Source organism: Microtus oregoni, unplaced genomic scaffold, assembly GCF_018167655.1.
Source record: "Microtus oregoni isolate MIOR12 unplaced genomic scaffold, Mior012 000022F_ref0000154, whole genome shotgun sequence".
Lineage (NCBI taxonomy): Eukaryota > Metazoa > Chordata > Mammalia > Rodentia > Cricetidae > Microtus > Microtus oregoni.
The window spans coordinates 9,642,432-9,670,204 of NW_024543081.1; the positions used below are offsets into that span (position 1 = coordinate 9,642,432).

Genomic DNA, 27,773 nt, shown 5'->3' on the forward strand with positions numbered 1-27,773 from the left:
GTCTCCTGAGCATCTGCTGGATCCAGGTTGTTGATTGGAGCAGTTTCACTCCAGGATTGCTCCGTTAAAAAAAAAAAAAAAAAAACCAATCACCCTGACCCTGCTCAGCCTGAGGCCATGGCCAGCTAGAGATGGTCCAGAAACAAGCTGAAGCCACAGGACCAGGCAGGGAAGACAGAGTTCGTAGACAAGCTGAGACCACAGGACCAGGCAGAAAAGACAGAGTTCAGGGACAAGCTGAGACTACAGGGTCAGGCAGAGAAGACAAGGACACCCAGCCTCATACAAGGGATAAGATGAGGCTGACACTTGGGGCTATGCTCAGACCTCCACACCTGCACTTTGGCACACACATGTTCACATTCATACACACAAGTATAATTTGTTTTGAAGGACATAGAGACTGAATGACAGTGGCTCACATATCTCATGAGCTCTCAGTGTGCTCAAGAAAGTGACCCATGGGGATAAGTGATGTTAAAGTGGCCTTCAGAAGGTTTAACAGGACAGGAGGTGTCACGAAGACAGCTGTGAAGGAGACCAGAAAGCTGTGGGTCATTCAAGGAGAAGGGTGTTCTTCCGCTGTCCCTTGAGTGGCCCTTTTATGTGATGTGGTGGCTGGAACTATGCTCCTAGAGGTGTGTCCCCAGCCTGGTCCACAGGTGGCTAGCATACCAACCCCAGGTGACAGTCAGCTCAGACCAGCAGATTGCCAGAGGCCACTAGGACCATGTGCTTGAGGCCCTTACCAGGAAGGGTGAGACTGGTTCAGGATGGCCACTAGAGGGGACCAGGCGTCTGAATACATCCCTGAGTGCCACTGCAGATGCCACACACCTGTCTTGCTTCCAGGCAATACAGCAACACTGTATCCTTGCAGCGTTCTATAGATTTCAAAGTCCTTTCCTGGTCAGCTCCTACACCCATGCTGTGGCTAGCAGACCTAGTTTACCCACAGACACCCAGGAGGTTCAGGCCCCATGGCGAGAGGGAGCTGGACCCACACTGCTTCTCAAGCGTTACCCAGAATGCCGCGGTGTGTCCCACACCACATACCTTCCAGCACTCTTACAGCACAAATTGCTCGTTGGGCTTGGATCTTCGTTCAGATGGCTGTGCACCTGGTTCCCACATCCTTGTACCTTTCTGTCAAAGACTCACTCACTCACAACCACCCTCAGCTAAGTCCGCTTCAGGGAGAATGCGCTGAAGTTGAGGGAGATCAGGACTTAGCCAAGCATCTAAGCCTAGGACCCAGGGCCAGGGACTGCCCCACTTCCTCAGTGACTGCAGGCTGTAAAGCTCTTCTGCCCCAAAGTGTTCCTACAAAGCACAGATGAAGAAAGCAGGCTCAGGGGAGCTGGACTGGAGGTTGCAGGCACATTAAATTTTTACTTTAAAAAAAAGTATCTTGTCAGGTGGTGGTGTCCCACGCCTTTAATCCCAGCACTCGGAAGGCAGAGGCAGGTGGATCTCTGTGAGTTCAAGGTCTACAGAGCTAGTTCCAGGACAACTAGGGTTTGTTACACAGAGAAACACTGTCTGTGGGGTGGAGGGGCATCTCAAGTCTACTGCTTGATACAAACTTCCCAGTGCAGTAAGAATGAATGATTTTCTTTGACCAGATGGAGAGAAATAAGTGTACTCTTCATTTTTTTACACCTTCCCAGTTGATGACCGCATGCCTCTACCTGCAGTGTGTCAGGGTGGCTGCACGGTTTGGCCCATGGTGTGGGCACAGCCCCTCAAGCATAGGCTGCAACATTCATTTGCCAGTAGCCTTACCAGCTTTCCTTGTGTTTGTTTGCTGTAGGCATTTTCTGCACTGGATAAAGAGGACACTGGGTTCTTGAAGGCTATGGACTTTGGAGATGTCCTGAAGAGTTTCTGTCAGAAACTAACAGATAACCAATATCATTATTTTTTGAGGAAATTAAGACTCCACCTAACGCCCACCATACACTGGAAATACTTCCTAGAGAACTTCGGCTCCTTCCTGGAAGAGGTAAGGTGTCGTCCTGCAACACAGCGACAAGGGACAGATGATTCAAAATGAAAAGCTGATGAACTGTGTGGAGGGCTGGAAGGGAAAGTGTATCCTCTACTTCGTGGGGAAGTGCTTTCTTTTGTTTGAAAGAAGCCCAAGCACTTGCTTTTATTCCGTGCCTTTCATGCTCAGAGGCTCTTAGATCCCAGATGTTCTGACGTCCAGGAAAACGAGGCCACGGTAGCTTACTGAGGGCTGCCCCGGCCGAGTTCCAGGCAGAGATGAATGTGCAGGTGGGGTGGGTCGTGACGGACGCCCAGGTGGGAAGCCAGGGAGGACTCCATGGAGGAGCAATGGCAACAGCTGCCCACGGGGCTCTTCTCTGTCATGCCCGGAGAGGGACTCTGGATGAACTTGGCACTTGTTGCCAGCTTGCTTCCCATGGCTGCAGAAGTGGGATCAGCATCACTGATGGTTCCAGCTTAGATGACTGAGTAGACAGCCTTCCTTACAGCACTCTGTGTGACCTGTGTCACCTGCTGTGACCCCTGCCCGACCCGTGGGACCCCTGATGGAGGGATAGTAGGAACAAACCAGTAGATAAACCACAGAGAGCTTATGATAGATGGGGCTGTCTTCTGTGCTGGCTGCTTTGTTCCTTTCTTGATGTCCTTTCCAGTTGTCTGTGTATGTGTGACCACATGTTGACACCCAAGCTCACTGTCCTCGGTCATATGTATAATAGGTAAGACCTGGAGAGGAGACAAAGCCAGTGGCAGGAACCTCCTGGTTAGGCACCACCTAATATAGTATGCCAGTTTTATAAGACTCTGGCCCGGAGATTCTGGGTGACCTCCCCAGTGAGTGAGTACAGGCTGATGTGTAAACCCAAGAGGCCTGGCTTCCAGTCTTCCACTTGTGGACATCCTCCTGCCTCAGCCTCCTAAGACTTGGGATTACAGTCATGAGCCAGCATGCCCAGTTTTCACTGATGTTAACATTGGCTTTAGTTCACTTACATAAGCTATTATAAAAATAATCTCAATATTAAATGGAATCTGTCAAGAGCACACTAGTATTCTTGTACATGCATGTATACATATGTGTGTGTGTTCACACCCTTCTGCTGGAAGCATGTAGGTTATCTTGGGTTTCCTCCATGATAGACAATAACCTCTGTGCCTGTCTTCTGTGACACACATGTATACATATACACATATGTGTAAACATGCATGTGTAAGCATGCAGAGGGGTACACACACACACACACACACACACTGCTGTTCCATGTGAAATAGCTATTGGTTCTGATGCTGCCTGCATCTCTTGGGTGGTTATTCAGTGCACACTGGACTTCCTGATGCTCCGTGGCCCCGCCATTCTCTGTGTTTTCAGCCACATTAGCCTCTGCCTTGATGTTAATGATTTCAGCTGCAGAGATTGCAGCCCTTGTTGCCTGTAAGTTGCAAAGACCTTCTCCTGGTCTGTGGCAGGATTGTGATCTTCACGTCTGATGGCCGTTGCTCTCCACTGTGGTTATGCTTTTCGTCATCTTGTCAGAAACACATTGTTGTACAGATTTCAGAAAAGGCAGCAGCCATGTGACCCCACAGTGATGGTGGCTTGTCACTGTGAGTGCCATGAGCTCCCGATCATCCCTGGGTGTTTCCTCACTATTAACTGGGTGAGCGAGGTGGCAGACGGCTTCCACCAAGTCATGTCCCTGCTCCTGCCCACTGCAAGAAAGGCAGTTTCCAGGCCGATGCTTCTGCACTTTGTTGAAGATGGTCTTTTCCATTTTTAATGCATTTGACACACTTCCTCCAGCTAGGCCACTACCTTCGGGACCATTTTCTTTCCAACCACCACAGGTCCACTTGGTGTTGCTTGTATGTGGATGTGTTTAGGGCTGACCTCTTGGGGTTGGATAACCTATCAGGAAGCTCATCTTTGGGGAAGTCTGGTTTTCCCTCTCTTAACAGCCATTAATTACCTGTGTCTCTCCATCTAGGAGTGGAGCTTGTGAGATTCCCCCATCCACCGTGGCGTGTCCACTCATCATTGTTCAGGTCTTGTTTAGGCAGCTGTGGTTTTGAGATATCATGGCCACAGCCTCCCTGTCATAGCTAGAAGATACAGTCTCCCAGCAGACTTCTGGTTTTCTGGTTCTAACCATTTTTCAGCCTTCCCTTCCACAATGTTCCCCCAAGGCTCAGGAGAAGGGTTGTATTGTAGATACATCCATTGGGACTGGACACCCTGTGGTCATCTGTTCTCTTCATTTTGGCCAGTTTTGACTTTCTGTGGTATCTCCGTCCATGATGTCTCCATCTGTTGTGAAAAAGGAGCTTCTCGGATGAGGGGTGAGAGCTACATTTATCTGTGGGTGTAGCAAGATTAATAAAAACTCAGATATTGGGATTCAGCCTCAAGACCAGAAAAGCAAAACAGCCAGCCACTGGCTCTTAACTCTTTCTCAATCTGAAATGGCGATCCTGCCTCCAAGAATCCTCAGAATGAGACTGACTGAGGGTTGTCTCCTCCCATTTTATAATCCTCTCTAGTACTGGAATTAAAGGCCTACACCACCACCACCTGGTTTCTATGCAAACTAGTGTGGCTACTGGGATTAAAGGTGTATGTCACCACTGCCTGGTCTGTAAGACTGACTAGGGCAGCTGTTTTACTCCATGATCTTCAGGCAAGCTTTGTTTGTTAAAATACAAATGAAATATCACTGCATGTGAGTATAGGAATAGGTATTTAGGCCACAGTTAGGATTGTGCTGGTTTAGGAATGTGCCTGCCCAGTTTCTAGTGCTGGAATCCAATTATGGTCCACATGCTTGCGTCATGAGCGCTTTATCTACTGAACCACCTCCCCAGACCCCATATGTCTACATTTTAAAGAAGCCCAGAACAAAAATGCCTGAGATCAAAGGGCAGGAATATCTTTATTGATCTTGAAAGCAACTCCCTATAAGATATTTTTTAAACAGTTGTCTATATTAGATTGCATTATATGAAATCAACATTTTTTAAAAGTCTTCGGTGATTGAATGTGGGTAGTACTCATGGCTTTAGGGAACATCTGTGGTTGCCACATGTGTCCATCATACACTAGTTAGCTTGAATTCATTGCTTTAAAGGGAGAGTTGAGACTGTCCCTCTGTTGATCAATGTGGCTGTTTTGGGGCATGTAGCAGTTTGAAAATGATCCACAAGGGGAGTAGCTCTAATGGGAGATGTGGCCTTGTTGGAGGAAGTGTGTCACTGTGGGGGTGGGTTTTGAGGTCTCCTATGCTCAAGCTACTTCCGGTGAGACAGACGACTTTCCGTGACCTACAAGTCAAGATGTAGGACTCTCAGCTCCTTCTCCAGCACCATGTCTGCCTGCATGCCTCCGTGTCCCCCATGATGACAATGAACTAAACCTGTGAACTGTAGCCACCCAATTAATTGATTTCCTTTATAAGAGTTGCCTTGGTCATGGTGTCCCTTGACAGGGTCCTTCTCTCTGCTCCTCTGCATGGGTCTTTCCAGGCAGGCTCTGTAAGCAATGGGGTTTGGGGTCTGCTAGAGGTTTCAGCACTCTTGGGGTTCCTTTTACAATTATTTTTAATTTTTAAAAATTGTTTTTATTTGTTTGTGTCTGGGAGCGTGTATGCATGCTGTCCAGAGAGGCCAAAGGTGTTGGATTCCGCTGGAGCAGAGTTACAGGAAATTATACATCACCTGGTGTGTGGTCCCTGCCTTCCAGAGTGCCTGCTCCAGCCCAGGGGATAGTGAACAAGGGCTAGGTCAATTGCCTGATGTGAGGGTGTGCTCCAAAACAGGTGGAAAGCTGGAGACAGGCCTGTGTGAGAGGGAGACTTATGGGGGAGGGGTCTTGGCTAAGACTGTCAGGAATGATCAGGGCCTATCAGCATGGGGTCACTGGCATGTGGGTGAAGTTGAGGTCTTTAGGAAGATTTGTGCCAGGTTTAAGGTCCTAAGGTAACTAAGGCAGATGCTAGTGTGGAAGTGCCCACGTCTGCTCAGGCAGCACAACAAAAGACCCGTAGAAGCCAGATGTGGGAGAGGCAGAGCCTGTACCTCAGTGGTCACACAGGACCACCCCGGGGGGGGGGGGGCTACCACTAGGGCTCTACCTGGGGCACTTGGAGGCACTCATGCCAGCTATTAAGGGTTCTCTTTATAAGTCACCTCACCTCCAGACACACTTTGCCCAACACCCCATGAGGGTTCTGGAGGAAGGGCCAGTGGAGTGATACTAAGTGATCAGCAGTGGAAGACGGGAAGAGCCCAGCCCACAGAGGCGGCTGCTGCCACCCTCTCTATGCCTTTGTTTATTAGCGATTACCTGTATCACAGTGAGGAGGATGCCGCAGAGAGAGGTAGCCGCACCCGGTCCCTGCGCACCTCCCAGCATTCTGAGGACACCTGGCTGAGAGGTGAATACCTCAGCCTGGATAAACCACAAGATGCCATTTACCAGGATTTCAAGCCGAGCCAGGGACCACAGGCTTAAGGGACCATAGGCCCCTGTGAAGGGAATCATCACACAGACACCGTGTGGGTGTCCTTTGTCCTGTTTACTCACCAGTTGGAGCAAGAAGCGGGGACAGAGGCCACCCACCAGCTCTTGAGTGCTCTTCAGAGCATAGGTGCCTTGCTCTGGGCCACCAAGAATGACTGGGGACTCCCGCTCCATGTGACTGGGAAGGTGGAGGGAAGCTGAAGCTTTCCTCATTGAACCTGCTACAGCTTAATCCCAGGCTCTTCACCAGGAAAGGTCAGAAGTGATAGGGCTGGGTAAAGCATCTCTTAAGCTCATTAATGGGACACCAGTCATCCTTTCCCTCTGCGGACACAGAGGAGGCAAGTAATTAAAGAGATTACTGGTGTAATTAAGGAAGCCAGCACCTTCTGCAGAAAGGAAGTCAGCAGAGATCACTGCCTATCCATGGCCGCTGGATCCTTGGGACGTAGGACTGTGCTCATGCCCTCAGTGAGCCCTTCAGTGTATGGGCAGAGTGTAATCCTCATCTCACTCCGCCCGTTTGCCATGCAGTGTGAGCCTCAATGTCTCTTCTCAAACAGGTCTGTGCTCTCCCGTCTGGTGGTTGTTGAGCAGGCATGTGGGTCTTGAACCCTTCCCACAGGGGCACCTGTCATTCTATATCTTAGGTCCTGGCTCCCACTCTGGCTGGTTTAGCACAGGCTCCTTCTACTTCCAGAAGCACCAATGCAGTTTGTGCTTGGCAAGAAGCAGGGTCAGGGCAGAAGAGCCCACCAAAGCTGGAGTCCCACTGTGGGCAGGCCCAGGAGTCCACCTGAGCCAGGCCTGAGGTCTCATGCCCGTCACACTCGCAGGAAAACCAGCCTGTGGTTATCGAGGCCAATGGAGCCATGAAGGTGACCCCTGTGTTCATCATCGGAAACCCTTTACACTGACTTCAGGATAAGACGCTTGGACCTCTCCAGCATTTAGGAGGAAAGATGCATGTTAGACTTGAAATGTGACCAGTGACCAGCTTAGAGGGCAACAGTCAGCTAAGGACAGGTGTTGGGTGACAGCTCAGGCCCCCTCTTCGTGTTCCTGTCCCTCCCCAGCCAAGCTCCCCCTCGCCTCCAGAAAAACATTCCCACACCCAAGTGCTTTGTGTGAAGACAGCATCTCCCTGCTTGAAGAAAACCACTCCTGGTCAGAGTATTTTTGTATCTATTCAGTACCAGGGGTGGTTTGGCAATGATGCCAGCTGGTCATGCCAGGAAGCCAGGAGGTCACCTCAGGGTCACGGTGTCAAGGAACTCCTGCAGAGAATGGCTATGATACAGAACCCTCTCCCAGGCTGTACATGGTGGCTCCTCACATCCCAGGTCCAGGCATGTGATGGACACGGGAGTGTACTCAGAGGACCCCACTGGGTGACCCAGCTTGACAGAAATGACCATTCCAAAAACAAACAAAAAACCTGGAAAGTTCTATTTCGTGGCCCCTGCGGACACCTGACTGGAGTGGGCTGAGAAATAAAGAAGAAAGGACAAATTGCCCACCCAGTGATTGTGCCTGGCCAACCGCTGCCACCCTCCTGTAATCCACAATCAAGTGTCACCATACAGGTGGACATTAGGAAGGTGCTCTGAGCCGGCCACGTTCAGGCATTCCCATGAGTCCCCGTGGTTGGTCCTCATGGTGCTGCTGCATGCTGTGAGCAGGCTGCATCAGTGCTGTATCACAAAGGAGGAAACTGAGGTTTAGAGATCTGTGGCACCTTCCCCTGCCTCCCCCGCACCATCACCTGCAACCCCCTGAACTAGATACCTAGGGCTGGGATTAGAATCCCACACCCTGGAAACTCATATGCTCAGTTTCCCTCCGGTAAAGTGAAGGCCCTTAGGACTGTTACACAGATTGGCCGCACTGTGGTGGACACAGCTTCGCAGGATCCCTGGCCCAGCAAGCACCGAATGTCTGTATAATTATTCGTTTCCTGCCAGACTCCCGTTTGTGCCGAATGCTTGGTGATGATGTGGTCAGTGGTGTGGAAGTTATTTGAGTAGAGGAATTTATTAGCATGCTCATAAACGACTTCACCCGAGTTTATTGAAGGGCCAAAGGGGCGGCTTTGACGCTTTGCACTTTAGGGCAGTTTCATGCTCTAGAAGGGTTTGTGAGGCGGGATTCTGCACGGGCCTGTGTGGAGTGTGTGTGAGTGCCCACTGTGTGCAGAGGTGAGTTGGAGACCTAGAAGAGTGCGGCAGAGGGGGCGGTGAGGGAGCAGGCAGGGGTTTGCTGAGGAGCCTGTGAGGGCGAGTTAGATGCGCAGTGGAAGAGGCTACCCGCACCGTGTCCTCCCTGTGGGTATCTTTGGCTTCAGTCTCAGTCACAGCTCTAGTCTGGTACCTGGCATCTGCCCTGTAGGGTTGGGAATTTCTGAATCCTCTTCCAAGGAGGCTGTTGTGTTCTCCTGCATGGCTGTGGCAGGAATCATCATGGGTGCCTACTGGCCTGTTTCTGGAGTGGGACCACTTTGAGCTCTGTCACTGGCAGGGGGACCCTGAGGACAGCCTAAGTCTCACCTCTCAGAGCCCAGCCCTGTGGCTTTATGAACTAGAAAGCCCCAGCTGCTCAGGACAGTGGGAGGATCACAGAAACTACATGGTCTAGCCTGTGCCCCGTGAAGGCAGCACAGTTCAGCATGGCCGGCAGCTTCTAGGTCAGCCTCAGCAAGCACTGACAAGGTTGGTGTGATTTAGGGCCTTTCCAGAGACATTCTGGAAGCCAGGAATTCTCTAGGCAAAGCTGTAATTAGCAACGTCAGAAGGAAATGCTTATTTTGAGGGAATATGGTCCATCGTGGCAGGCAGCAGGCCCTGGGCAGCTCCATGGTGACGGAAATGTGTTCACATCTTTAAGGATCGGGAAGCAGAGAGGGGACTAGAACCTGGGCTGGGAATCTCAAGGTCAGTGACATATTCCTCTAGGTGGGCTCCACTTCCTAATGCTCCCACAGTCTCCTGGTTGGGGGCCAAGTGTTCAAACTCATGAACCTGTGGAAACATTTCACATCAGCCTCCACAGTCCTCAGGCCACAGGACACTCGGGATGGAGCCTGGGGTGGTGGTATTACTGCCTCACCATGCAGAGAGCCCTGGGTCTTGACACCTGTCTAGGACAGTCTTCCCTGGGGCATGAGTACCACTCTCCCCTTCTTGCCTCTGCCCTACCTCTCAGGCAGGCATCACAGGTGGGCAGTGGGCACCTTCCTTTCCAGAACTCAGGCTTCATTTTCATCTGGGTTTTCAATGCTCCGTTTATTTATTTATTTATTTTGGACAGGCAGTTTTGCCACTATTGTTATTTTTAGCATTCATTTTACCCACTGTAAATACAAATGAAGACACAGTACAATTAATTTCCTTGCTAATCAAAATATTTGATGAAATGAAGCAATTTTTCAATTCCTGGAACTAATTATAGGTGTTCTCTAGAAGGAAGTGCCGAGCTCGGTGCCGTTTCTAATTAGGGTCCTCTTCTTACCGGCTGAGTTCTTGTGGATGAGGTTTCAGGAGGTTCCTCGCTCTGGGGGATGGTGAGTAACACTGTAGGATCATCTCTGAGTCCTGAGAGCAGAGTGGCCCTGTGAAGCATGTTCGGATGGGCTGGCTCTGACCTTCAGAGTTGAATTGTACACCTGTGGATTTCTGAGCCGATGTTGTCATGGACCTCTCTCTCTAACTGCCTTGACTGAACCTGCTTGCTGTAGGGAAGGTTAGTGCCTCTGCCCCATAGGTGCCTCAGTAGTATTAAAGACACCAGGAGTCAAGCACCTCTTCCTGAAGGTGTGCCCTGAGTCCACACATACACACACGCACACGCATACACACATACATGTATACACACATGCACACATATGCACACACACACGTGTGTATATACACACACACACGCATACACATGCATTCCTCTTTGTTCCCTGCACGGATTCCTATTCCCAGGCACCTTTACAGTAAAGCTGGATGCTGGCGGAAGGTTTCTGCATCTGAAGACGACGGCAGTGTCTTCTCTGATTAGGAAGAACATTCCTCTTAGTTATAGAGAAAAAGCACAATTTCCCCCCATTCATATGGGACACAAAAGCGCCAGACCGGGAGCCATCTGTTCTTCCCTGGCGCCCACGGGTGCTCAGTGAGGCTGCTGGGAGTTGAGCTGAGAGGCAATGGGAGCTGGGGGGCCGGAGCCCAGCAGGCATTGAGCAAAGCCCGAGGGAGCCTAGCTCTGCCTCCAGGGTTGCATGGGATCTCTGGGAGGTGTTGGCACACATATGGGGGCAACAGTGCCACAGTGATTGCCACAGTGGCCTGAGGACCATCATGCCAGGGTTTTGTGGTGGTTTAGAGGTGGTGACAGTAGTTGACCCAGTGGGTGGGGTCAACTTTGTGCGATTTCTGTGCTTTCTGAATGACCTCAGTGGAACTGCAGGCATGACTGGTCCATAGGAAAGACACATCTGCAGCATGAACTGCCGTGTCAGCGTGAGGTTCCCATCTCCTTACTGCCTTTTTTGCCATCTTAGACCTTGAACATCTTGGACAGCATTAAGGTCCTCCCTTTGCCCACCTCCCCCTTCTAGCTGAGAGGGGAATGAGGTCATCAGCACAGCGAGTGGCCACTCCCCAGATGCAGGAGGGACGTGCTTAGCTGGTACTGGGTTATGAGTACTGCTCTGCCGGCTCTGTGCCTTCATAACAGTGTCAGGAGGGGCATTACACAGACAGCCATGTCCTTTCTTGAAGGTCCTCCCCCTCACCTGGGGCATTTGCCCACATTTCTCTCCCCTGGGACACTAAGTTCCATGTCAACAGAGCCTGGAGAGCCATTCTTTACCTGGGTCTCCAGGTAACATAGGTGTGCCACAGATATCATCAGTAAGTGCCGCCTACTCCAGTCCCTGTGGATGGGTTTCACCCTAAGTGGATGGCTCCGGCAGGGGTGTCACCCACTCCCCAGACCCTGAGGCTCACTCTGACCACTGCTTTCTGGATGGAGCAGCACACATGGACAGCAGAGGGACTAGATAACATCAGAGATGACATGAGTCTGGCCAGCACCCTGCCTTGTCACCGCCACTCAGACTACAGGCGCATGGGGTGTACATCATGGTATGCACAGGTGTGCACAGGTGTGACCATTCCTTATGCAGCCACCTTGTGGTCTTTCTCCATTCCTTCTCCTCCATTACTGATGCTTTCTGGCTAAGTTCTCCCTTGGAACCTTCTAGCGGCTGCACTGTAGCCCATCTATAAAAATAGCACTCTCCCTAACCATGTGCCTAAAGTTGGTGGTCATTGCCAGGGCTTTGCTTTAGAAACCGTGCTCATTTGTTCTAGTTTATTTTCTAAGGAGACTGCCAGGAGAGCGAGGGCTGGCCACCAGGACGCTTTCTGGCTCCACAACGCTCTTCCTCCTCTCCAGTGTAGAGATGGCCAGAGCTCATAGTTGGCTAAAGCAGGCTCTTGCTGTCATTTCCATTTCTTTGCCTCCAGACAGTTGAACCATGACCACCACTCAAGGCAGGCAGAATCCTGCCCCCTCCATCACTATACCACTGGCAGCGCTGGCATCATTGAGTGTCTGCTGTTTGTTCCTTGGTTCCATGGTGCCTCACCATCTCCCCTGACCTCTAGGGACTCACTCCCCGGGAAAGAGAGATGGAACCCTTGCTGTCTGTGAAGTTCATCTGCCAGAGTGAGAAAGTAAAAGTGAGTGTAGAGGTCAGAGACAAGTGTGACAGGAAACCATCAGGGGAGGGGACACGTGGATGGGTCTCTGAGATGCCACAGAGTGCAGGAGGAAAGGGGACAGAGAGTACACAGGCTCCCAGAGCAGTGCTGCACCCGTAGTGTCCTGCAGGTAGCAAGAGCTCTTAGCTGCTCCTGCAAGTGAGGTCACAGAATGCAGGAGCCTATTGTGAGGCTGGCCTCTAGTCCTGGGGCTCTGAGGAGCCCTTGAGGGTCTGGCCTTTATTGGATAGTCACTTATAGAAAAGAGCCTCCTTAGGGGAGCATGCCCAAACACGGGTACAAGAGACTGTCATGGTGAGGTGAGAACGGACTGAGCTGGTGGGGTTTGTGAGTGTTTTGAATGTGGGATCAGGTGGCTACAGGCCTTGGGGCTGGGGATAGGGGTTCCATTTGCTGAGGCAGAAACAGCACAGGGTTCCATTCTGCTGGTGGTGTTCCAGGGAGAGGAGTCTCTTTGAGGAAACTGGTGAGCCGCAGCCCCTCACCGGGGCCATCTACTTAAGGCAGCCACTCTACTGTCTAGTGCTGTGACATTGTGGCCAACAGGCCTCTTGATCAAAGGCTCCATGGAGGGGGCTGATTTCTCATCACAGGTAGGCAGAGCTGATGTCCAGCAACACAGACGAAGTCTCATCCAAGCTCCATGATTCTCCCTAGACCATAGTTACAGCCAGTTTCAGTATCTTTGGGTCAGACCCCCCCCATTGCTAGCCTTTCCTAAAACTGTATGACTGCATATTTTTATCATCAATGTAGTTGGCAAAATGTTTTTGAGTCCCACCCCCTTCCCCATATATTCATTAAAGGTATGTGGGGAAAGGAGGAGGAAGAGATGAAGGGAGAGAGATAGATGGTTGTGTACAACCTCAGCTGTAATTCCCCAGGAGCCAACCACCTTGTTTAGAGATAGGATCTCCCACTGGCCTGAGACTCCATTAGTCTAAGCTGACTGGTCCATGAACCCCGGAGATGCTCCTGTCTCCCCTTCCCCAGGCTGGAATTGCAGAGCCACACCACCCTGTCCCCTTTATAGGGTAAGACCTAGGGATCCAGTTCAGGGCCCCATGCCTATGCAGCAGGTGCTTTCCCACTGAGCCGTCTCCCCAGGGCCCAGAGAAGTTTTCTTAGAACTTGAAAGGGTCTTTGCAGCTTGCATATGACTCTCCATCAGGAACAGGGCCTTGCTCTCCATCCAACCCTGCCTCAGTAGATGCAGGTTTCCCTCGTTCTCGGGATCTCACCTGTGTGTTTGGCCAGCCTTTAATGGATGCGGGATTCTCCTCACTTCAACTGATAAACCATCCATGGCTACTGCTTTTCAAAAGCAGGTTTTAGCTCAGATTGGACCACTTTCCTAAGTTGTTTGGAGACTTTCTAGCCAATGTGTCTTATCTAACTATGTGTCTTATTCTTCATCTTCTTGTCTTATCTCAAATGGTGGCTCTTCTAAAAAAATGTGTAAGGTAGGCCAGGTGTCTATCATTCCATCATGGAGAAGGTTGAGGCATGGAAATGCTGAGTTTGTGGCCAGCCTGGGTTACATAGATAAATCACAGAACAAATAGATGAAGCCCAGCTGTAAAGGACAGGCAGTGGGTAAAGATGGTAAAGATGCTGCCCCATCCTGGAGAATCCATGACTGGAACCCTTGTAGAGGTAGGAGAGAGCCAACCTCATGACTGTCCCCCTTGTAGTCCTCACCTCACGGTCATTACCTCAGGTCAGTTTTATCTACCTCCACCCCAGGAGAGGAGGAAACAGGCAGAAAGTAGGCAAGCTACTTGTATATTCTCCTCGTCAGGCAGAGGTGGAGTCAAGCTGGTGCCAGCCAAGGGTCTGCCTTTCTCCCACACTGAGCTGCTCCACCCCACCCCAGTGTTTCAGGTGTGCTTTTGGACTTAGAGGCAGGACTCCACACTAGGAGGGTACCCTCTGGTCCCTGGATGCTGACCCACTATGGAAGGATAAGGATGCTAGGATATTCTGAGCCCTGGGACTCACACTTCCAACCGTGCGAATTCTGAAGGGCATGTGACACACCAGTGATTTCACTTTGATTTTTCTCAAGTGAGAGAAGATGCTTCTCTACCTTACAAATGACTTCAAGGAGGCGTGTGAGAGGGCTGGGATCTAAGTGGAAGTGTGTGTCTGTGTTCCCAAGGACACTCCCAGCTGCTGCTGGGGTTTGCTACAGTTTCATAAAACATGTCACCAGACAGTGACAGAGTGCAGATATTGCTGTGAGATCATTTAAAGCATGGCCACGTTGGACTACTCGTTATAAGGATCTGCTGTCTAAACCTGCTGAATGTCTAGCACAGCCGTGGTTCCACAGTAAGAGCCAGAATCAAAGCAAGGTCATGATGAGTCCCATCAATCAGGATATCCCGGGGCCAGGGCTGGAACCAGGGCCAGGACCACGGCCAGTGCTCCTGCGCTCGATATCTTGGATTCTCTCACCACTGGGTTATCACTGGCCGGGTCTTTACCATCAGACCATAACTTCCCTCCCCCAGGTCTAGCGTTAGGAGGGTTGGCTCACTCTGCAAGGAGGTACTTTTCAAAGCTGTCTCCTACCTTGCAGGAGGTGGAAGACTCTATTAACACACACCTTGACCCTTTGGGTCTCCCAAGCCTGGCTGCATCACGGTGACCAGTCTCCACAGAGACCTGATTTGGCTGCCCCCCCCCCCCAGGTCTTCACTGCAAGCCCTTTGCTTGCTCATAAAGTTCCTTTGGCCTGGGTCTGGGAAGTCCCTGATCTTGGCCCAGGTTGAGCATCTCTCTGCTGGGCTTCCCAGCACCATGGACAGCTCCAGCCACCACTACAGGCTTCTGGGGATCCAGAAGTTCTTTTGTTAACCTTCTGTGGTTAGCACTTTACCAACTGAGCCCTCTCCCCAACCCTTTCATGTGTTAAGTGAACCCTTCCTGGGTCTTCTCAATGTTCCACAACCCACATTCCAAGGGCAGAATGCTACCCTGGGGACCATTTTCATGGCAAGTGAGCCCAGGCTTCCGAACAGCTGGGCTGACCTGTCATCAGAAATCGTGACTCATCTGTTCTTCTCTACCCTATTAAGCTATGCTCCCCTCACCCAGAGACAAAAGGTACCTACTGTTTACTCAGCGGATCAATTTCCTTTCCATTCTGTGCAGACTGCTGACGAGTGGGCAGAAAAGATGCCCAAGATCTCACCCCCTACATCTCCCAAAGAAGTAGCCAAAAAAGACATCTTGGCACGAGTGCACAAGGCAGTGGCTTCCCACTACCATGCCATCGTCCAGGAGTTTGAGAACTTTGACACCATGAAGAGCAACACAGTCTCCAGAGATGAGTTCAGATCTGTCTGCACCCGCCATGTGCAGATCCTGACGGACGAGCAGGTAGGACCGTGGCTGCCCCCCAAGCAGTTGTGGGAGCAAAGAATGCCACCCCTACCCATTCCCCCTTTTCTTCTCCTTGTCCCTCTTCTTTTTCCTCTTTTTCACTCCCCCTCCTTTTTCCTCTTTTTCACTCCCCCTCCTCCTCTTCTACTTCTTCCTCCTCCTTTTCTCCCCTTCCTCTCTTTCCCTCCCCTTTTTCCTTCTCCTCTCCCCGCTTCCTCTTCAATAAGATCTCAGTATATAGTCTTGAATAACCTGGAACTTGGTCTGTAGACCAGACTGACCTTAAACGTGCATTGATCATCCTGCTTCAGCCTCCCCAGTCCCAGGAGTGCCTGCATGAGCTGCCATGCCCCACTGAGGTCTTATTTTGTAGTAAATCGTACTGAAACTCACAGGAGCGGCTGTTGCTATCACAGCTGTGAACCACACCATTTTCATCAGGGTGAGCTTCCTGTCCCTCTTGCTGTTAAAATCAGCTCCAGCTTCCTGTGCATCTGTCATCATCTGGTGCTGGTATGATTGACAGGGCTTTTCCCATCTCTGCTGCACCCTGGGACAGCATGCTGTGCCAAATGTGTTGGGATGGTGCCGGAGTACTAACTACCACTTAACTGCCATCTTGTCCCCATGGTCTGGCTCACCTGCATTGTCTCACACTCAAAAGAGTCCAGCTCTCCTGACTTCCAGAGCTCTGTGAGTGGGGGAAGAGATATGACTTGGAAGCCTGTGGGTGCAATCGACTTTCCAGAGAAAGAGAGCATCTCTATCAGAAAGGAGTCTCTCTGAACATTTATAAGCGATTTTGTCCCCAAACAGACACCCCTGCCAAAGTGAGAATGATGCTTGCAGGTAATGAAACAACTCAGGCTTCTGCGCCTGTGCAGCTGCGTGCCTGTGCAAGCTGTGCATCTGTCCAGCTGTGCGCCTGTGCAGCTGTGCACCTGTCCAGCTGTGCGCCTGTGCAGCTGTGCGCCTGTGCTAGCCGTGCGCCTGTCCAGCTGTGCACTGGTGTTAGCTGTGTGCCTGTCCAGCTGTGCACCTGTCCGGCTGTGCACATGTCCAGCTGTGCGCCTGTGCTAGCTGTGCGCCTGTCCCATTGTTCGCCTGTCCAGCTGTGCACCTGTGCGCCTGTGCTAGCTATGCGCCTGTTCAGCTGTGCACCTGTGCAAGCTGTGCGCCTCTCCAGCTGTGTGCCTGTGCTAGTTGTGTGCCTGTCTGGCTTTGCGCCTGTCTGGCTTTGCGCCTGTGCAGCTCTGCTAGCTGTGCACCTAATGCTAGCTGTGCGCATGTCTAGCTGTGCACCTGTGCAGCTGTGAGCCTGTCCAGCTGTGTGACTCAGAACAGTCACTTGGAATCTCTATGTTTTCTCTGGTGCTTCCTCTGGGCCCTCTTGGCACCCTTACTTCCTGGCCAGCTGCCTTCTTTGCCTCTGCCAGGACTTGGTCCCTGCATCTCTCACTGTCTACTCCTCCTTCCAGATGCAGAGGGAATCCTGTGTCTGTGCAGCTGTGCACCTGTGCTAGCTGTGCGCATGTCCAGCTGTGCGCCTGTCCAGCTGTGCGCCTGTCCAGCTGTGCACCTGTCCAGCTGTGTGACTCAGAGCAGTCATTTGGAATCTCTGTGTTTTCTCTGGTGCTTCCCCTGAGCCCTCTTGGCACCCTTGCTTCCTGGCCAGCTGCCTTCTTTGCCTCTGCCAGGACTTGGCCCCTGCATCTCTCACTGTCTATTCCTCCTTCCAGATGCAGAGGGAGGCCTTTCCCAGTCCCACTTGGCAGAGCTTGTCATGTCCCACTTGGCCCTTCCATCCTCCTCTCTTTCCCATTTCCCATGCCCCTGGTCTCCTGATCACAGCCTTGACCTCTGAGCCAGTTTCTAGGAACATAGTCAGCCATCTTGATGGGCAGAAAATGCCCAGAGGCAGCAGAGTCCACTCAGGTGTGAGTGCTGGTGCTAGGCTCTGTCAACAGAAGAGTTTACCCTGTTGCTGTGTGACAAGGCACCTGAAGAAGCACCGTGAGGAAGGGAGGGTTTGTCCTGGCTCTCAGTGGGAAGGCAAAGTCTGTCATGATGGGGATGCAATGGTGACAGAGGCTTGAGGCAGCTGCCATGTTGTATGCACAGCCAGCATGCAGAGAGAGAGGTGGCTGCTGGTCACTTCCTACTTTCTATTCAGCCCAGAACCCCAACCCGTCAAATGGTCCTGCTCACATTTTGGGTATGTCTCCACTTCTTAATTATTCTAATCCAGAAGCCTCTACACAGGTATGTATAGAGGTTCGTCTCCTAGGTGATGCTAGGTCCTGTCCAGTTGACAGTCAGTATTAATCATCACAGCAGAGGAGGGACATCAGAGGCTAGTGAAGCGGAGCATATGAGCAGTGCAGGCTACTGCCTGTTGAGAAGGAGCCTGTGGGAGCTGAGAGGCCACGACCAGGCACCTGCAGGGGACTGTGGTCTCCCTGACAACAGGATGCAAGCCCACAGAGACAGAGAGCAGTGCCGACAGGAGCAGCTTGAACCAGGAACAGCAGGTTTTAATCCTGCTACCAGCAGCTGGATGACAAAGCTGTCCCTGAAGGGTCTGCATCTCGGAGAACTTTGAGAGTAAACATACTAAGTAAAACAGACAGTCTCTTGGACAGTGATGATCTTTATGTTTCTTTCATGGAAGGAAAAGAGTACAGACAGGGAGTGGGAGCCATGCTTGGAACTAGTAGGGTTGGGGGAGACTCTCTGAGCAGGTAGCCTCAAAGGGACAACCTGGCTACTAGGTAGGGTTAGCAGGAAGCAGAAGGGACATGGATTACAGAACTGTGATGGGATTGGACCATTGGCAGATGACCAGTGCTTTGAGGAGATGAGCCCAAGACTCCCTACAGGAGTCTATCCTGTAGGACAGGAGCCAAATGGGAGCATTTTTTCTTCACTCGGGAGGTGAGAGGGCTTTCCCTACCCTATGCCAGTTGGCCTGATGGGTGGCTTTAAACAGGGGCCCTCTGGCTGCTGTGTGGAGAGAGATGAAAGGCAGGGATCAAGGACTGATCATTGACAGAGGGGACTAGAAGAGGTTGAGGGTGTCTGAGCTGAATCCCACAGTGTGTGCCGGTGTCTGTGAGTGGCCGTGGAGCTAGGTGTTGGTATTGGGCAGCATAGAGTAAGGAGGTTCAAGGCCAACTGTCCACGTGAAGCTGTCAAGAAGAGTGCCCAAGGCAGAGGCTGGGGGATGCAGAGGCTGGAGGATGGGCAAGGTGAACGTGGACAGGGCATGGCTAAGAGCCTAAGATGCAGGCTCAGGGTGCCAAAGACAGACAGAGTTTGGGAATAACAGATTGAAAAGTCATAGGGACTGGAGAGAGCGGAAGAAAAGAGCCAGCAACCACAGGGACATTGAGGAGAAGCTGGGGAGGAGTTGAATTTGAATCGTATGTACATATGTGTGAGTGTGTAAGTACATATGTGGATATGTGTATGCACATGTATGTGTGTGCATGCACTATATGTATGTGTGTATTCTTTTATACACTGCGTCACTGCAGTTGAGTGGACCCCGCACGCACAGCTCACTCCTGTTCCACTCTTAACTGTGGTTGAGCCATCCTCACTTTACCCAAGGTACAGGAACATCATCAGCTGGTCCTCTCTCAAGTTTTCAGAGCTTTCACTTTCTCTTCTGGCCGTGTAGGCAGCACCTGTTTGCCCACCTATGTGAAGTGGGGCTGCATAGTCCTGGCGACTCTGGTCCTCCTCATCTTCAGTGCCAGCGCTGTCTGTCAACCGTTCTTTCACGGAGGTCTGCTCCAACTCCACTGTGCTCTACCACGTTGTAAATAGCCAGCACCCAGGTCTTTGTGGCCCCATCAGGTCAGGAGTGTCTGCCACAGTCTCAGCTTTGTGTGAGTGTTCCAGCGCCACGGCACGGGTTCCCCTGGAAAGTCGTGTGGTGCTACATACCTGTGATGCCCATACTGAGGCAGGGGCATCAAGAGCTCCCTGCCAGTGTGGCTTGAGGAGTTCCTGCCTCCAGGGGGAGGGCGGAGGGGAGCCTTTGACGTTTATTGGACTGCACCAATTGAGCTTCCTCTCCGCTGACCCAGACTCCCTCTCTTCCTGTAGATGTCTGCTCCCTTTCATTCTGCACTATTGTTGTTGCTGTGTGGTATCTTTTGTGTCTTTAATGTCTGTTTTGTTTCATTGTAAGAAAACTTGTAACTTCATACCTTCAGTTAAGTTTTGTTGGCTTTTGTCATAACAACTTTGTTAAATTCAGTCATTGAATAACTTGTCAACCAGTTTCCTGAGCTGATACCTCAGGCCAGTTCTGACCAGCAGGCAGGTGTCCTTTCAACCCATAGGCCTAATAGGCCTATTTCTTCTTCTTCTTCTTCTTCTTCTTCTTCTTCTTCTTCTTCTTCTTCTTCTTCTTCTTCTTCTACTTCTTCTTCTTCTTCTTCTTCTTCTTCTTCTTCTTCTTCTTCTTCTTCTTCTTCTTCTTCTTTTTTTTTTTTATTTTGCTTTGTAGCAATGCCTAGATCCCACAGATCTAAACAGAGCTGTAACAGCTTCCCTGGTATCTAGCCTCGATTGAACAGGAATGCTCCAGTGTTCAGAGGTTAGATCTATTTTCCCTAGAGGTACTTTTATATATCACATGTCAGGAACTCCTGATCAAGATCAATTGTTAAGTTCTTTGCATGCCTGTTTTTCTAAAACCCAGCAAGCATGGGCAGGCATTGTTGTATCGAATGCTTCCCCTACATGGATACATGTATCAAGATAGACACCGAGCTTTGCCTATTCAGTTTCTCAGGCAGTGAGCTGTGCTGGTGGACCGCATGGTCTTAAAGCAAATGTAAGCACAGTCTGGTCAGGCCATGTTGAAAGTGTTTCCGTGGCTAGCAAGGTGACTCGGTGGTTAGGAGCACTGACTGCTCATGCAGAGGACTAGGATGGGATCTGACCTACATGGTGGCTCACAGCTGCCTATAATGCCAGTTCCAGAAAATCCAATGCCCTCTTGTAGCCTTGGCAGGCGCCCACGTGTGCACATGCTCCCTCATCCTCCCTCTAAACCTGAAAACAGTTGTGCTGATGGTTGTGACAGCCATCTGTACTTCTTCGTGCTTGTGTCTCATTTGAATCAAGCTACTACTGTGTAAGTAGAATCTAGGGCTGTATAACTCTTCTTTTTGTCAGAGAGGCCTGGGAACTGGGCTGCCAGCTTCCCGAAGATAAAAAATGCTTATAAGCTTCCCGGGGCCCAGAGTTTTCCATAAGGGGATTTTAACTGCCAGTGTGTTTTTCTGATGGTTACAGGGCACCCAGGCTCAAACACTTTAGTGATTTATGTTTTTACATGAATTTGTTCACTTTTTCTCACGCTTCGGATTGGCATGCACTGACTCACCATGGAATCTGTGTCCTCTTTTCTTGCTGTATGTGCCACACAGCTGGACCACACAGCACTTGCCCCCCCCCCAGTTCATACTACAGCCATGTGTATGCTCTTAGTCTTTTCTGAGGATCGGCTTTCAGCTCTGCGGACTTCCTGCTGTATTGACAGCCTCTCTCTTGTTCCCTCTTCCTTGGCATAGGTTGGATGCAGGCTTTGAATTTCAGCTGCTCTTCCTTCCATAATAGGCACTTGAAACTGTACATTTCTGTCTAATTACTACTTTAGCTGCATCCAAATTTTGATACATAGTTGCAAAATTATAATGGAGCTCCTAGTCTCTTATTCCCATCTTGGGTCCTTTGATTTAGAAATACGGGTGGTTTTTTGTTCCCGAATGAATGTGTTTTTAAAGAGTTATTAACTTATAAATGAACATGATTTTAATTAGAGAATGAGACTGGATCTTATCAGTTATTAGAATTATCTGAGATTGGATGTGTGGTCATTTTTTATAAATGTTTCATTTGTAGCTAGATGGTGTGTTTTGAATGAAGCCTTATGAAGCGGTCTACACCTGCTGATTGAAACCAGCTGCTACTTCTAGCCTCAGAATCTCTATTCTCTGTTAACTTGGCCCATCAATGGCTCAGAAATGTGGATACTTGTAACTCAGTGTTAGATATATCAAGTTCTAAGAAAATAGCTTTTAATCTTAAAGTCTATTTAATGTGATAGCAGTATGGCCTCTGAGCCTTCCTTTCATTTAGTGTCTGCTTGATGTATCTATTTAAACTTCTTCAAATCTTTGACACCCCTGATATTTCTGTTTTGCATGTAGGCTTTATGAATAGTGGATTCTTAAACATCTTCTCTGGTGATCCCTGCCATTTTACATGGGTGTTTGGCTCATTTACATTAGTTGTTGTTTCCATTTATTTCTGTTGTCAGTATTAAGCTTCCTGCCATTCTTATTTCCTTTATGTTGTTTGAAAATATATTTTCTTGATATAATTTGGATTGAGCTTTTTAAAACCCCTTTTCTAGCCTATTTGGCAAAAGCTACATACTTTTGTCATCAGTAACTGGCTGTTACCCTTACATCTTACCAATTTTTAAACCAGGTTCCCTTACTCTCTGGTTTGTGAGAATACTGAGTTGCTGTGATTCAGTGGCCTCCTTGCATTTCATGATATTGTTATTAGTATCTAATCTTTGTCTTGCAACTTTTCTCTACAGATTAAATCTGTATGGCTCACTGGCCTCAATGCTGTTTGTTCAGCATTGCTTTCCTTACCCATTCCATTTGAGGCCTTTCTTCTTTCTGCCTATATTTTTCTTCTAAGAAGTATGGCCTTTGATTGTGATCTGTTAATGAACTTTTTTTTCAATGATTGCATTTTTTGTTTCAAGGAATTTTATTTTCCCCTCATTTCAAATGCCCGTCAGTTGTGTATTTCTCATTGCTAATTCTCCTGCTTGATTTTAACACATTCAGGAATGGGCACTAACCGTTCTGATATCTGAAGGCAGAGTCAGCCTTGGCTTGTTCCTTCATTCGTGTGGTGACTTTATTTCTTTGAATGCCATCGGTAGGCTGCAATCTGGAAGCTGTTACACTACTGTTGTGTGAAGTTGCGAGATCAGCTTTGCCAGGAAAGTTGAGTGCAGGGGGAGGTGGAGTGAGCACCTGGGGCCAGTGAGGAGCACAGCAGAACAAAGGGAAGATGGACACGCAGATGGTTTCAAGCAGAACCTGGGACCAGGTTGGGCTAAGATAACACCGTTTGCAGATGAGGTTCCAGGAGCATCACAGACAGCCGTGCTGCTTCTGAGTGGCCAACCTAAGACCAACACTGAGTGGTAATGGTGTCTTGTCACAGCCATAGAAACCTAAGAAAGAATCGGGGTTAACAGGAATCTGCCACTTGTCTTTAGGAATACATTGGCCAAAGATGACAACAGAAGACACAAAGAGGAGAAAGCCAGAGCCGTTGAGATGCTGCTACATGTTTCCTTGCTGGGAGGCAGTTCTGCACCCACCACAAGGAGCTGTGAGGATGTGGGTTTTGTGATGATGGAGAGAGTTCCTCAGAGCGCCATGGAAGAATAGGGACTAGGAGGGAGGAGGGAGACCAGCGGCCAAATGGCACAGCAGTGATCATCCCAACTGGCAGATGAGGCTGTGTCTACACAGTGGCCAGATGGGTGGACACTGTGAGAATCAAGGCTTCTAAAAGGTGCTAGCTGGGTCTAGAGACCAGGGCAAACCTGGGGTAGAACACAGGGGACCTGTTAGCCTCCCACGTGCGAGTTGGTCCACTTCACTTGCTTTTTGGCAGAATCTTGTATATTTCCAATATATTCTTTTTTAATTTTCCTGTAGGTTCTGAAGTTGTCAGAACCCCGTGGGCAGGTCTTAGCAGACTCCCTGGGGGTTTCTGCTTCCTAGAGCTGGAGAAGCCCTGGGCTAGTTCACCTCAAAGCTCATCAGCTCTGTGGAGTCTTATTACCCATCATGGGTTGTTTTTAATTTTCTCAATGACTTCCAATCCTCTCAGCTCCAGACACCAACCTCTGGGAATATGCTTGGTACGCATGCCTACTTGTAAATCCCACACATGGAAGCTGCCTGCCTGAGCACAGGTCAGGGTGGTGCAAATCTAAAGATGCTCTAATCCCAAGGGGGCACCCACATGTCTAACCCCACAGGTAGGCTGGTATGGCAGTTAGCAAGTCTTTGGGGACTTTAGACGGAGCCCAAGAGTTGATCACTTTAAGTCATTAACTGTGGGTAAACCCCAGGAGACACCCAGGAGGAAAGTATGTTTCTGGTGACCTCTAGACTGCAAGGGGAACAGAAACGGTCCCTTAGCCCAGCCTCCTGGCCTCTGTGCCCTGGGGGGCTGACAGCCAGGCTCTGTCAGCTGGAGGTTTCACAAGCAGTCAGGTAGGGGGACAGGAGCCCGTCTTCTTGGTTCCCTGAAAGACCTGCAGCCATCCAAAGCAGCTCACGTGGGAAGCCTCCTGTCACTTTGTCCCATGCTGTAGTTTCCATACGGTCTGTGGCATCAGACAGTCACCACACAAAGCCATAAACTTCTCTCTGGTTTCCAAATGCTTCCTTTTCATCTTGCAAGAGGGACATTTCTTACATTTGGGGTGATATAAATTGTGGCGGCAAAGGCAGTGGCACCTGTGAGCCACTGTGACTCAGGTGTGCAGGGACAGCTGAGGAATGAGGCCAGCAGCTTTCTTGGGACAGAGATGGGGCCCTGGTTTGATTTGCATTTTCTCCTAAAATGTTTTTATGCACCACAGCTCGGTCACTGTGACTAATCACAAGATTTAATGGCCTTAAACTGCTCACTGAGGACCCAATTCAATTAAAAAATGTCCTGCGGAAGCCATGAATAATCCTCTTGTCTTGCCTTTTCTCCCCCCACAGTCTTCCAGAGGCTTCTATCCTGCAGAAACCAAATGGATATTTTTCTCATTTTTTTTTTTAATTGACGTGAACCCTGGTCCACAGTCACATCCTGCCACCTCTGGCTTTACTCCTCCAGGACTCCTAGGGGACTCAGGCCGGGTTCACGCTCCCCTGGGACTGACTTAATGCTATTAGTTTGACAGGTTGTGGAGCGAGATGCCCGTCAATGCCAAGGGGAGGCTCAAGTACCAGGACTTCCTCAGCAGGTTCAGCACTGAGAGAGCACCCTCGTCGCCCATGGCTGCTGGAGACTTTGGCGACTCTGGAGACTCTACCGTTGCCCAGAGGGGAAGCAGTGCCCCTGAGGTCTCCCAAGGAACCAGATCCACCCTCTCCTCTCCTCGGGGCCCCAGAACCGGGTTGAAATCAAGGAGTTACCCCAGTGTGAGTTCCCAGCCTGATGTCCCTTGTCACCTCAGATCCATGCACACGGGCCGGGTGTTTCTCCCTCAGACTGCAGGGGACTGACAGATTGGGCTCATGATTCTGGGGGGAGCTCTAGTGTCAGTTTCCAGTAGGGGTGGGGAGCGGGGTGCAGTTTGAGGAGGATGGGGGAGGAGCGGAATGGAAAAGGGAACCTAGAAAAGGCCATAAGGGAAGGAAGAGATCGAAGTGGGGCACAGCATCCATGGGTGGGAAGCCTGGCTCTGAGAGGGACAGTCTCCTGACCTTGGGCACCACCTGCACGGATGAATGGATTCCCAGTTTACACTGGAGCCAGGTGAGACACAGAGCCCTGAGTCATCCCCAGCTCTGGGGGGGGGGGGGGGAGTGCCTCCCTTGTCCTTGAGCAGAATAGCAGTGTCTCCAGGGAAGGGCACCTGAGACCACGCTAAGTGCCCACAAGGCAGCTGCTGTGTGCTTACACCATGTGCCTAGAGAAATATGGCCCCAGATGCAGGGCCTGGTAGGCACTGTCTCTGTAGACAGTCTGTGCACTGGGTGTTTGCTACAGCTCCAGATGGACAAAGGTCCCCACCCAAAGGGGCTCTGGTGTCACAGATCTCAGGGTGACAGTGAACGTGGTCTTCAGTGAAGTCAGAGGTGGTGGAGAAAAGGAGTCAGAAAGTCCTTAAGGCTAGCCACGTCCTAGACACACACATCGGAGGGAGATGATTAGGTTGCTGGTCTTTCTGCTGAGATCTGGGGAGAGAGATGACCAGCGGCACTAAGGGGCTTTAACCTGGGAATCCAGGGAAATAATCGTAGCTTTGAGGCAGTAGGCCTGAGAAAGGCTCCATCTGCTGTGGCTGACCTTGAGGGGGGAGGAATCCCAAGTCGAGGAGTACAACATGGCTGTATTAATTCCAAAGCTGTTCTTATGGGGTGACTTCAGATGGCTCGTGGGCGGAAGTAGGGTCCCTCTCCTTTCCTGGCGCCGACAGAGCTGAACTTCACAGGTCTACCCTGTGGTTCCCATGACTGCCCCCAGGAGACCTCCAGTTGAGAGCCCCATTGTCTCCCTCCCCACAGACCCCAGCAGGCACCCCACCCCTGCAGAACTGCGAGCCCATTGAGAGCAAGCTCCGCAAGCAGATCCAGGGTTGCTGGCGCGAGCTCCTGAAGGAATGCAAGGAGAAGGACAGTGACAAGCAAGGGAGTGTCACTGCAGCAGAGTTCCTGGGTCCGTCTGACTCTCCCCTGGGGAGACATGCCTCTGTCCTGCCAGCTCTGGAGGGGGGTGGGATGGGAGGAACCTGTGCGGGTGCTCTTGGGTAGAGCCTACTGGTAGCCAAATGAGGACGAGAATGTCTGAATCCCTACCAATTACACTTTGGGCTGCTTGGTCCTCAGCTCTTGTGGAGAAGTTCAAGCTGGACATCAGCAAAGAGGAGAGCCAGCAGCTCCTTGTCAAGTATGACCTGAAGAACAACGGCAAGTTCGCCTACTGCGACTTCATTCAGAGCTGTGTCCTCCTGCTGAAGGCCAAGGAGACCTCACTGATGCGGAGGATGAGGATCCAGAATGCGAACAAGATGGTAGGTGTGTTGTCCTGGAGACTGTGGGGTTATGAACCAGGCACCCCTCGCTTGTCAGCACAGGTGGACCTGGACACACAGCCTGACCCTGCCCTGCCTGCACCAGCCAGGACTCGCCACCTCCCCACAAATGCTCCCTTGGATCTCTGGCTGTGCCCCAGGATCTGTGCTGAGAATGAGACCCTGCGCTTCCATTCCCCAACTACCTGAAGCCCCAGGACAGTGGGAGGAGGCCGTGAGGTTAGCTAAGATAGCAAGGTCTGTGTGTCAGGGCGTGTTCATACAGGTAGGGTAAAGATGAGACTTTGGGGACATCAAATCTGTGATATTAAAAATGTCATAGAAATTGATTTCTTTAAAAAAAAATCTTCCCTCTGCTTCTGGAACCCTGAGGGCAGAGTCTAGAGGTACAGCCTGGGGGCTGGGGCCTGAAAGTCTTTTGGAGGGAGCCATCTACCCACAGTGGTCATTCTCAGTCTGGGGCAGGGCTTCCTCCCTGCAGAGTGGCCTGGGGGTAAAGAAAAGGCCAAGCCAGCATGTGGGGGGACCCAGGGCTCACAGCCACATTAGACCTTCAGCACTTGGCTGTGAGTGTATGGGGGGGGGGGAGCTGGGCTGAGTGTGGGTGGGGCCTGAGCAGCTAACACCCCGCCACCACACCACCCCGGCTCATCCTCTGTGACTGCCCTTCCTTTTTTCCTTCCTTGCCTTTTCTCTTTGTTGGTGGAGCGAAGCTTTTGGAGACAGAGTCTCACCATGTGACCCAGGCTGGCCTCAAACTTTTTGCATTCTTTCTGTCTTGCCAGCAACGCTCATCTATGGCTTCACAGGATGGCAGAGGCCCTGAGACCCAACCAGGAGAGTAGCCCTGGTTCTCCCTTCATTCTGTTTTGAAATCGTCATCACAACCACATCCAGTGCTTACCTGAGCTCCATCATACCCTAGCCGTGCTCACGGTTCCCCAGAACGTGGGACTACAAAGTGTGTTCTATGCCCCTATTCCCTCGTCTGGAATACTGAGTTAGATAAGGAGTGCGTCTGGGCACACTGCTGAGCAGTAGAGAGGGGAGCATGCTTGAGTAGCTCACACAGGGCCCAGGAGCAAGCAAATCCCGTTCCAGTCTCATAGCTCAGTGGGGACTGATGACCTCACCCCACCCACACACCCTCTGGGCGGCCATCAGAGGGACTGGAGCAAATGGTCCATTCAAAAAAAAAAAAAAAACC

General features: G+C 50.7%; 1 protein-coding gene across 3 annotated transcripts in view; it reads left to right on the plus strand.

Moving 5' to 3' along the window:
- Efcab6 (EF-hand calcium binding domain 6) overlaps nt 1-27,773 on the plus strand; it is a 173,310-nt gene that overhangs the window by 142,080 nt on the left and 3,457 nt on the right. For all 3 annotated transcript variants that reach the window (XM_041672351.1, XM_041672350.1, XM_041672352.1), the window contains 5 exons: nt 1,814-2,005; nt 15,457-15,684; nt 24,702-24,950; nt 26,040-26,190; nt 26,361-26,545. In XM_041672351.1, the coding sequence (XP_041528285.1) occupies nt 1,814-2,005; nt 15,457-15,684; nt 24,702-24,950; nt 26,040-26,190; nt 26,361-26,545 (1,005 nt within the window). The remainder of the gene's footprint in view (nt 1-1,813; nt 2,006-15,456; nt 15,685-24,701; nt 24,951-26,039; nt 26,191-26,360; nt 26,546-27,773) is intronic.